The following is an 11,568-nucleotide window of genomic DNA, read 5'->3' on the forward strand; positions in this document are numbered from 1 at the left end:
ATGGGGTTGTAAAAGAAGTGAATGCTAGGGTGTTGGGGAGAGATGAGAGATTAAAACAGCAGAAAATTATACAAAATGGGAACTGTCACAGTTGCTTTACACTGATGACACTGCTATTGGGAGATTCTGAAGCTAAGTTGCAAAGGTTGGTTGATAAATTTGGGAGTATGCAAAAGGAGGAAATTAAAAGTGAACATAGAAGAGCAAGGTGATGAGGGTAACAAACAATATAGGTAATGAAATATCATTTGTCAGAATGGAGGAAGGGAGAATTGAGGAAGTGAATGTGTACAGATATTTAGGAGTGGATTTGTTAACAGATCAGTATGTGAAAAGTGAACCAGGGGCATCATAAGGGGGGGCGGGCAACACCATTTAGGGGGTGACACCATAGAGCCTCTAAAGAAGGTGACACTAATGCACACAACAGTGCTGCACCAACATAAGAAGAGAATCCTTCATTTCTATATAGCCTATTATATGATTACAGAGTACAAATAGGCCTATATAGGGAAAATCATTGATTTTCATGATGTGATAGATGATTTTGCAGGATTGAAGGCAAGGAAATGTAAGATCAGATTCATTGAGATGTTACCTGTACTCAAGGTCACATCGGAACTAGTGTTTCTCTGATATTGCAATGTTTTTCTTTATTTTTCAAGTTTGTTTGTTTTTTTTTTGGCATTGTTGAAGACGAATAAATGTAGGATCTGTTGCCTGTACTCACAGTGGATTTGAGTTGATGTTTTCTCAATATTACTACGATTATTTATTTTATCATTAATAAAGTTGAGAAGTATTCTCAGGTTTGGTTTATGGCCCTTAAACATTCTCATTGCTAAACATTAGTCACTGGTCATGCAGTAGTGATTTAACTGGTTGTGCAGTAGTGACGTAACTGGTCATGCAATAGTGACGTAACTGGTCGTGCAGTAGTGACAAAACTGAAGTTTACTCCCCCCATCCCCCTGCCCTTGGATTTCATGGGGGTGACACCAAAGATGCCGCCCCAGGTGACACCAACCCTAGCGACACCTCTAAAGGGAACCACAGAAATGGCAAGGGATAAAGGTGGGTGGTGCACTGAGGCATGTGTAGAGACAAAGAATGTTACCTATGGAGGCAAAAAGGGAATGTATGAGAGTATAGTGGTACTAACACTGTTACATGGGTGTGAAGCACGGGTTGAGAATGTTGTACCAGGAAGGAGGCTAGAGGAAGTAGAGATGTTGTGTTTGAGGGCAATGTGTGGTGTAAATATTAATCAGATAGCATAATATTTACACCACACATAGCTTGGAAATACAATGCCTGCACTTTAAAGGAGGAGTTTGGGATATTGGCAGTTTGGGGGGATATGTTGTGTATCTTTATATGTATATGCTTCTAAACTGTTGTGTTCTGGGCACCTTTGCAAAAACAGTGATTATGTATGAGTGAGGTGAAAGTGTTGAATGATGATGAAAGTATTTTCTTTCTGGGGATTTTCTTTCTTTTTGGGTCACCCTGCCTCGGTGGGAGATGGCCAACTTGTTAAAAAAAAAAAAAAAAATTAGCTTGGATATTAGAAGGTACAGGGTTACAAAAAGTACTATCCAGAGGGCTGAGGAGTGGTTGTTGAGGAGGTTTGGACATTCAGAGAGGATTTAACAAAATGAGATGACTTGTAGGATGTATAAATCTGCAATGGAGGGAAGGCAGGGTAGGGGTTGCCCTAGGAAAGTTTGGAAGGAGAGGGTACAGGAGGTTGTGTGTGAGGGGCTTGGGCAACCAGCAGGCAAGTGTATGTTAAACAGAAGTAGAGGCAAATGTTTTTTGGGACTTGATGATCTGTTGGAGTGTGAGCAAAGTAACATTCTGTGAAGGGATTCAGAGAAACCAGTTAGCCAGACTTGGGTCCTGAAGGTGGGAAACATAGTGCCTACACTCTGAGAGGGGTGGGGGATATCTGCAGTTTGGAGGGACATCTAAACTATAGTACTGTCATGCCTCTGGCAAGACAGTGACAGCATGAATGTCAGTGAGTGTTTTTTCTTTTGGGTTACCCTACCTAAGTAGATGGCCAGTTTGTTAAAAAAAAGTAAACTCTCTAAAAGCTATTTTTATTATTTAATCATGGAGGGAGCACTAAACTTACATGGGTCATACAGTACCTGAGGATTGGAAGGCAATCAGATTTGATCCAAGAACAGGGAGAGCAGCTCCAATTTCCTGGATCAAGAGCCTTACACTGACATGAAAGCACCTACTCTGAAGGGTTTTAAAAAGTTATTTATTATACGAAACAAAAGATTCTGATACATACAGTATATACCATACAAGTTAACTGATATACAATTCCAAATTCATCTGAACAAGATAAACTATTAGGTAAAGAGGAGGCATGAAACACTACACAACTAACCTTTTCAGAACTGAGACTGACCCATCCAGTATATATATATTTCAAAAGAACGTTGAAAGCTGTTAAATTGGTATCTTTTATTTCTACCTCAGCTTGACGAGATTCACGCAACCCACCAAAAAGAAGCGCTCTGAAATATAAACACTGTAGATGATCACTTTTAATCATACTTGAACAATGTCTCATATTATTTAATTCAGGAAACTGCAACATTCTGCTTGAAGTAAAACATAAATCACTATAATGTATACTGTAGTAATAAACTTCAAATCAATATTGGCCTATTAATTAAGGCTAAACATAATAAAGCACACACCATTAAAAAACAAGTCACTGAAGTAAATAGTGAAATTTACTTTCAAAATAAAAATCTACAAGAAACCATAATAAAAATTTTGAAAATACAAACCTGAAATACTGACTTCTTGCAGCTAATATGACTTTGTGTGCACGAAAAGTTTGTCCATTGACTTGCAGAGTGACATCACTATATTCATCATTAAGATAAAGAGCACCAATGTCATGTGCCAGGTTGCTGGAGTGATCTACAACTCCACCAGGGTAGGGAAGACCCAGGTGGATGTTAGACATGGTTCTCTCACCCTAGAATGATGATCAAGGTTAGGGACTTGTTTATTACCTTGTGTGCTTTTAAGAGGTCCTCTTCATTTCTGAAATTTTAAGAAACTTATTAGCTCAGCTAATTAAGTTAACAAACATAAGAATAATGTTGGTCTGGATAAAATTTTATTACATTATATAGTACTGTAATCAAAACATATCACTGAGCATATACAACAGTTGCATTTATGAGTTTTAAAGTAGCAGTTTACTTCCAGTAGATTTTACTGAACTACATGCAGTAATACATGTACTTATTTTAGCATGCAAGATATGCTTTAGACAATGTAAAATGATGGTTACTGCTCTTGTGAGAAAACTATGTATTCCTTTTTTTAACATACAGGCCATCTCCCTCTAAGGTAGGGTGACCCCCCTCCCCCCCTAAAAAAAAAAAAATTCACTCTCATTCATTCAATTACTGTCTTTTGAGAATCATGATGATATCACAGTTATGATGACCATCCAAGCTGCAACATCCTCACCCCTCCCTCAAAGTGTAGGCACTGTACTTCCCACCTCTTTTTCTGAGGAGAATTTAAGTTTAGAGGTAAAGCTCTATTACCTACATTTTTTATTTTTTTTACTAAACTGGCCATCTCCCACAAAGGTAGAGTGACCAAAGAAAAAAAAAGGAAACATTCACTATCAATCATTCAATATTTGTCTTCTGAGTACAGACACTGTAATTTCCACCTCCAGAACTCAAGTCCTGCTAACCACTTTTCCCTACATGCCTTCATAATGTTACCTTGCTCGAACTCCAACAGCATGTCAAATTCCTAAAATCAGAGGGCTGATCCAATACACTGCTCATATATGCCTGTTGAATGCTCAAGTTCCTACCACTTAATATCTCCATCTATTTTCCTAGTTTTCTGTTATATCTATTGACCTACTTTTTTGGAGTATCACTCTATGATATCTTTTGTTAAATCCCTTAGTAAAATTTATGACGACCACGTCCAAATTTTTTATATTTTTTGCAAAGACTATGGAACTTGACATAATGGGTTAGTAAGCATGAGCTTTCCACTCTAAATACACATTGATTTCAGCTGTGTAGGTTGAGCTATTCCATAAATTTTGTATTTTGGTATCTCGCCACCCTTTCAATGACTTATGATGTCAGTGCTACCTAGCAGTAAGTAGATACCAAGTCAGTTGACTGCTGTTGGTGGTATCCTTAGACAACAATGGAAATAAGCCACACTAATCATTTGGGGTAATCCAAATCATGTCTTCTTTTGGTCATTAATGACTATCACAGCTTACTTCCAAGGGAATGGTCAGAGACGAGTACAAGAAATCAGGATACAGTATTTCTAGAAAATTTATAACTGAAGCAGGTTCGAGTATCAAGAGATACTGTCAACTATATGTTAAAACAACTGAGCAATTATTATTATTATAATCAAAAAGAAGCGCTAAGCCACAAGGACTATACAGCAACAACTGAGCAAGAATTCATTTAGTTTCTGTAACAAAGTTTGAAAACTCATTACATTAGACCCTGATAAATAAGGTTTCCCATATCTTTTTATCTTCCTATTAATTCATTAATTCTGAGTAACATAAATTTGTGTCATCTGATTTCATTTTTGGGGGGGAGGCTGAGGGGACCACTAAACCCATAGGGGTCATACAGCCAGCACCTGAGGAAATAGAAGGTATCCAGGCTTGATTCAAAGAATTGAAGCACAAGCCCAATTCCTTAGCTCAAGGGTCCCCCTCACCAATATCAAGGAGCTTCCCTTGAGGGATGCTGATGGATAAAAGCATATTTTAGTGGTTTTTGACATTTTGTTACTATATTAAACAAAGTGTACCTGTTAATGCAGTGATAGCCACTGCATGACAAACTTCAGATCTAATTTTATTCAGAATATTTTTTTGGGTTAGGTCTGATCAATTTTCTCCATTACATAGGATTGGACAATCTCAGTCCAGGTGCGATCTCAGACCACAGCATCAGATTCGAATAATATAAAATAAATGTCTATTTATGGTTTATATATATTATAGTACACTTCAAATTCCCAATTATGAAGTCAACTGGCACTTTTTATTTTACATAAACAGTGAGTTGAGTAAATAATCTTATGCAAAATTACAGAAAAAATCGAAGCTGAGAATTAATTATAACTTACTAATGCAACTTACAAAAGTAATGCAATTTTGTCTTACAAGGCACGTAATTAAGTTTCTGTATTGGGAGCAGCATGATTACTATAATTTTCACAAGGAAATGCGAAACTCGCAATATTATCAAGAAAAGCGTTAAACCATACCAAGCGTTAAACCCCAAAGGGTCATGCAGTGCTGCTAAACTCGTCATATTGGCTCTTGGGAACGTCAGGCAATCAAGTTTGATCCGCGGAATGAAAAAGTAACGTCGATTTCTTGGATCAAGAGCCATTCACCAGCGTCACATTACCCCCTTGCAGGGACAAACAGGGAATACTTCAGGCTATTACTTTCCCGAACCTATAGAGATCATACAACGCAATACCCATAAATAAATTGTTGTCTTCCCCCCACGTCGAGCAACATGACTTGTTAATGTTGACATTATAACAACATACTACACACAACATATCTACTATGCTGTCCTATGTTTGTCTAGTCTACCCTGCTGGCTTAACATTCCTTATCACAAACATCTTCATAGCACGCTCCTTCCCAGATAGAAATGATACTAATAGCCCTAAAGCTTGAGTATAACAATGTGCATCACCACATGGTAATGCAATGTGTGCCCAAATCTTGGGAATTACCTGCGTAGCTTCTAGAATGTACTACAACCTGCGTCACTAGTGTCAACACACGACAGCCATCATACTGCACTGCTAGACTACACTCTACATTATATACATTTATCATAAAAGAAAAAAAAACAAATTTTAATTCAATATGTGCATAACTGTTACGAAGTTATGCTACATTTACTTCATACATTTTGAAAAGCTCCAGGTTATACAGTACATTTCGGACAGACAGATACTAAACCTTCAACTACTGACATTGACTAGTTATATAGTATGAATGCTAAGGTTATTATAAGTAAGTTGTCTAAATATAAGAGTATTGAATGTAATGATTATTTTTATTAACAAAAATTTATATATTAAAACAGTAATGTTAATTTACAGAGAGTTTTTATATTTTGGAAAGCGAGGAAAAATCATAAATTCAGACAAAACTCACCTACGTTCAAGAAATGTCTAAATATTTTATTCCCAGTGGTATATTATCAGCCATTCTGGAAAAATTCCTTAACTTTCCCAATTTTAAATAACTCGTAACCACTTAAACCTGTCCAGTGTCAATCATACCCTGGTGGCTAAAGCTCCCGCTTCACACACGGAGGGCCCGGGTTCGATTCCCGGCGGGTGGAAACATTTCGACACGTTTCCTTACATCTGTTGTCCTGTTCACCTAGCAGCAAATAGGTACCTGGGTGTTAGTCGACTGGTGTGGGTCGCATCCTGGGGGACAAGATTAAGGACCCCAATGGAAATAAGTTAGACAGTCCTCGATGACGCACTGACTTTCTTGGGTTATCCTGGGTGGCTAACCCTCCGGGGTTAAAAATCCGAACGAAATCTTATCTTATCTTATTATAAATAACATACCAACATGCAAGTTAATTAAATGTTTTCATGTCTGTATAAACAATCAATACGAGTGTTACCAGTTCATAAACTTGTAATATCAGAGAAACTTGCTTAGCTATCAAAAATGATAGAGCCCAATCCTCTGCCTCTGTCATCTTTTGACTACCGCCCAGAGGATGGGTATGGATGCGTAATAGAGATGTTTCAAATTCAAATTCAAATTCAAAGTTTATTCTCTATAAAGATTACAATGTTGAATTTACAGAATTTGGTTGTTGTGTGGTTTACATGTAGTTACATGTAGTTCAAGAAGAGTGCCAAAAGGTGTCTGATGAATGTAGCTACAGAAAGGGAGGGGAATGATTTTCTATTTTTTAGCTAACATACGTGTAAATTTTACCTTATTCCTTGTAATGACCCTCGTATTGTAGATAGTCTTAATGACCTTGGTGTAGCAGATAGTCTTTTTAGTATGATAATAAGATGTTATCTTCATTGTAGAATAATAAGAAAATATTATAACCTTTATACTATAATAATAAGGTAAAAGGACCCCAATGGAAATAAGTCACTCTGTCTGACTTTTTTGGGTTATCCTAGGTTCTCTACACATATGCTGCTATGTATGATAATTCTATGTAACTGTATTTGTGTATACCTGAATAAACTTACTTACTTACTTACTTACTTATTACAGAGTGTACCACTAGAACGCCTAGCATGGCTAGGCATTTCGGGCAGACTTAGTTTAATTCTTTATTTTAAAATATTACAAATTATGAGGTAAGTTGGTATTATGGCTAAGTGACTAAATACTAGTTTGTGAGTTTAGCAATGTGAATGCTTTTGTTTTGGCACAGTACATAGTTTCAGTATTGGAGTATCATAGGATTCATTATTTTAAGATTGAGATTAATATTTCTGTTTATGGGCAAATGGGTGAGTGAGTGTAAGTGTGGACCACCAGGTGGTATTCGTGTAGTTAGTTGATGGGGTTTATCAGGGAGATAAGATGTTTTCTAATGGTAGTTTTGAAGGTGATGAATGTGTCTGCAGTTCTAGAGTTCTCAGGTAGGGTGTTCCAGATTTTAGGGCCTTTGACATACATTGAATTTTTGTGAAGGTTTAGTCGGACATGGGGAATGTCGTAGAGATGTTTGTGTCTGGTGTTATGCCTGTGGGTTCTGTCACAACTATCAAGAAAGCGTTTTAGGTCAAGGTTGATATTGGAGTTTAAGGTCCTGTAGATGTAGATTGCACAGTAGTAAGTGTGGATGTACTGAACAGGGAGTAAGTTTAGGTCTATGAAGAGTGGGGGGGGGGTGTTGCCAGGGATACATAAGGAAATTTACGTGACGCCGCTGAGGAACTCCTAATCTTGGCAAAGTATTGGATTATGAAGAAAGGATGGGAGTAGTTGGTAGTGCGTCATAGAACCTAGTGAAAGTTACACAATAGTATATTAGGATCCTGTTGTTTTGCGCTGCGCCTCACAGGATAATCATGGGATGCACAATATACTAGCCACTCAAACGGTAAAACGAAAAGGATCTTAGGGAATGAAGACGTGATGGTGGAGTTTGCAGGTTGGTAGGAGTTGCACAAAAATCGGGGAAGTGATGACGCTTTGGTTATGCCGCCTAAAGAAAAACATTGGTCATAACTCGGTTGCAATGTCCTCTATAAAAACTATTCATTTATCTAGTAGATGCAAATTGTGGATACAACCTCAAGGTTTCAGATATTTTATCATTAATAATGAGGTTTTAGTTTTTTAGTTGTGCCGCCTGAGAGGCTAGTTTATTGTGCCCCCAGTGCTCACCCTGTGAGCGGTAACGTAATAAAAAGAAGATTGCTAGTTTATTGTGCCCCCAGTGCTCACCCTGTGAGCGGCAACCTAATAAAAAAAGATTACAAAGGTTACACTGGGTCTTTGTCAATACCCAATGAGCACTGAGCACTGTTACATCAGTAGAAAGAAATAGTCGATGAAGAAGTTTCTTGGCGAGTGGTTCAGCTATGTTATAGAAGCCATTGTTCTGGTTGAAATTGTTGGTTATAGAGATAAACGATGATTCCAGGATTCTTCTGTATTGAATCATCGTTTATCTCTATAACCAACAATTTCAACCAGAACAATGGCTTCTATAACATAGCTGAACCACTCGCCAAGAAACTTCTTCATCGCTATCCCACATAAGAACATAGAACACTGCAGAAGGTCTACTCACAACTTGTCCAATACCCCTGCCTAGCTACCCAAGACTCTTTAACCCCACCCGGTAGATCATCAGATGCAGCATTCTCCACCTGACCTCAACATTCTGAACATGACTATAAATACTCCCGTACCTTCCAACCCCAGGTAGATCCGTGTGTGTTAGGTAAGACACATATGCAACTTCCACTAGTGAGAGGGGCTGGATTTGAGAGGGACCTGACATCTGAGTTCTTACCTCTCCTAGTGGCCTACGTCTCACCTCTTGGCGCTATAAAAAGCTCCATCCTGTCACTTCTTCTCCATATTGTTTCATACTATGGAACAATGCTCTTCTCCAGACTGAGGGACTGACCACCTCAAAACTTTAAGGGTGATGGACTGATTACATCATCTTCAAGTATCTTCTGCTTCTATCAACTTTTCTGTACTTGACTGAAGAAGCCTACTGTGTAGGCGAAACGTTTCATAATAAAGATACCTAACTGTTGCATATGTGTCTTACCTAACAACCTGTCGGTATTTTATACCATTTTAATGTTCAATCTGTCAGACACTGCAACACAAGGGTATCTTGGTACAGACCTGCAATCAACTTCGACAACTTCCACTAGTGAGAGGGGCTGGATTTGAGAGGGACCTGACCTCTCAACATCTGAGTTCTTACCTCTCCTAGTGGCCTACGTCTCACCTCTTGGCGCTATAAAAAGCTCCATCCTGTCACTTCTTCTCACAAGAGAGTTGTACAGCACACTCAGGAAGACTCGTATTACGACAATCCATTGACACACTCTCAGTTCACGGAGTTCACTACCTTTTCAGAAGATAGGCACATGGCTTCTGCCGAAAAGAAGAGGTCACGATGCTCCATGAACACGACGGAGGACTCAGATTTGGAAATGTGGGGCGAAATTCTAGCGAAGAAGTTGCGAGAGGAAGAGGAAGATCCTGTTCACATTGTAGCAGATCTGACAGTCCCAACCATGGAGCCAGCGACAATAGAAACAGGTGCGGAAATAAACACCGCACCCCACGAAAACCAAGAGGGATGGAACACTGTGGACAAGAAGAAGAAGCACCGTCCGTCCAAGGAGCAGGCAAACCAGCTCAACCGACCTGGCAAATTCAAGGTGAAGTCTTATGGGGACCACAGAACCCACTATGGGGTTGTTTCATACCTGGAATCACGACACAACCTGAAGTTCAAGATATGGTTCAACTTGAGGGGAGAACCAATATTGACTCCTCTCAACAAGGAAATGTATACCACCTTGAAGAGAGTCATGGAGACAGATCGCTCATTCACCCTGGAGGAACTGGACTCTCGGCAGAAGATCACCAAGGGTGTAGTGATGCGATACCCGCTGATGATGCCCATCGAGGCAGTAGCAGCTCATCCCAGTGTGGTGTCAGCTCAACGTCTCAAGGCAAAGACGGCAGGCAACGCACCGACCCGACAGGTTCTCATTCAGCATGTAGGACCACTGCCATCCCAGCTGGACCTCGGTTCTTGGGGCAGGTACGATGTCAGGACCTTCACAGCAGAACCAGTTCGCTGTTTCAAGTGTCAGCGTTATGGACACCTGGGTGCACTATGTCCGAACAGAGTAATCTGCGGTGTCTGCAGCCAGCACCACCCTACCGAGGAATGCATCACCAAGCTGAAAAATGCATCGCCACCCACTCCACAATGCCCGAACTGCAGGCAGAAACACCATGCCTGGAATCCTCGATGCCCCGAGAGGCTCGCCAGAATTCAAGAAGTCTGGAAGACGCCAAAAACTCGGCAACAGGCTACGACGGATCATCAAACGATGGGTGCAGAGAACCCTGCCATACCGCAGATCTCTCAGCAGCTAAACCAAGTCAATGCCCAGGAATTCCCAACCCTAGAAGCCTCAACCAGGCGTCAAGGTCAAGAACCTCCTGCACCCCTACCTCAACGAAGAAACAGAAACAAGAGGAACAGGAGGCGTCAACAGGGTGCATCGGGTCAATGCGATCAGCAGGCTGCACTAAACGAGCCCCCACCGGCCATAGCACGACAACGCAGGCACTCCTTACCCGGCACAGGCGCTTTGCAGACTCAACTGGCACCTCACCAGCAGATCCCGGCTACTCAACCTGGTATACAGCAACAGACCACGGTGCATACAATAAAGAAATCCAACCCTCAGCAGTCCCTACAGACCACAGCAGCCCAGATAATATCCACTGTTTCGAACCCATCTCCAAAGCAGGCCCTCACCAGGGAGGATCTCGTAGCACTCATCAAGGTGTTCACGGATCTTATTTGCAACACAATCAACTCCACGGAACAACAGAGCGCATTCCGGCAGATGGTCAGTACTCTCCTGAGAGTGTGCTTTCTGACCGAAGAGGAGACAGTGGATGCCATGAATTTGCAGGTTCTCAGAGCGGGCAGGACTCAGTCTCCAGCTCAGGAAACAACAGCGATGGAATAACCTCTGGGCCAAATCACACCCTCAAGGTCCTACAATGGAACATTCAGGGCCTGAGGGGCAAACAGCACCTCTTGCTGGAGGCAGTAATTCGGGATCGGGTTGACATCGTCTTGCTACAAGAAACTCTGACTGTCCCGACTATGTGCCCAAGACTACCCGGTTTTGCTGGGTATTTTCGGCACATGGACCCGGGCATTCACTGCAGAGGCACAGCTGTATTTGTATCCAATACAATACCTC

General features: G+C 40.5%; 1 protein-coding gene across 12 annotated transcripts in view; it reads right to left on the minus strand.

Annotated features, from left to right (window-relative positions):
* The window catches only part of BTBD9 (BTB (POZ) domain containing 9), a 131,873-nt gene extending 125,969 nt beyond the window's left edge, over window positions 1-5,904 (minus strand). For 6 of the 12 annotated variants that reach the window (XR_011393419.1, XR_011393415.1, XR_011393414.1 and 3 more), the window contains exons 1-3: window positions 5,806-5,904; window positions 2,817-3,078; window positions 2,408-2,537 (exon numbers count right to left, since the gene is read on the minus strand). Coding sequence is in view for 1 of the 12 variants with exons in the window: in XM_070095919.1 (XP_069952020.1) it covers window positions 2,408-2,537; window positions 2,817-2,998 (312 nt within the window). In the remaining 11 variants the exon portion in view is untranslated. Of the gene's footprint in view, window positions 1-2,407; window positions 2,538-2,816; window positions 3,079-5,319; window positions 5,665-5,689; window positions 5,776-5,805 lie in introns of those variants that run through there. The other 6 variants (XR_008407872.2, XR_008407869.2, XR_011393417.1 and 3 more) reach the window with 6 other exon arrangements.
* Between the last annotated feature and the right edge of the window lie 5,664 nt (window positions 5,905-11,568).

Source organism: Cherax quadricarinatus, chromosome 51 (genome assembly GCF_038502225.1).
Source record: "Cherax quadricarinatus isolate ZL_2023a chromosome 51, ASM3850222v1, whole genome shotgun sequence".
Classification (NCBI taxonomy): Eukaryota; Metazoa; Arthropoda; class Malacostraca; order Decapoda; family Parastacidae; genus Cherax; species Cherax quadricarinatus.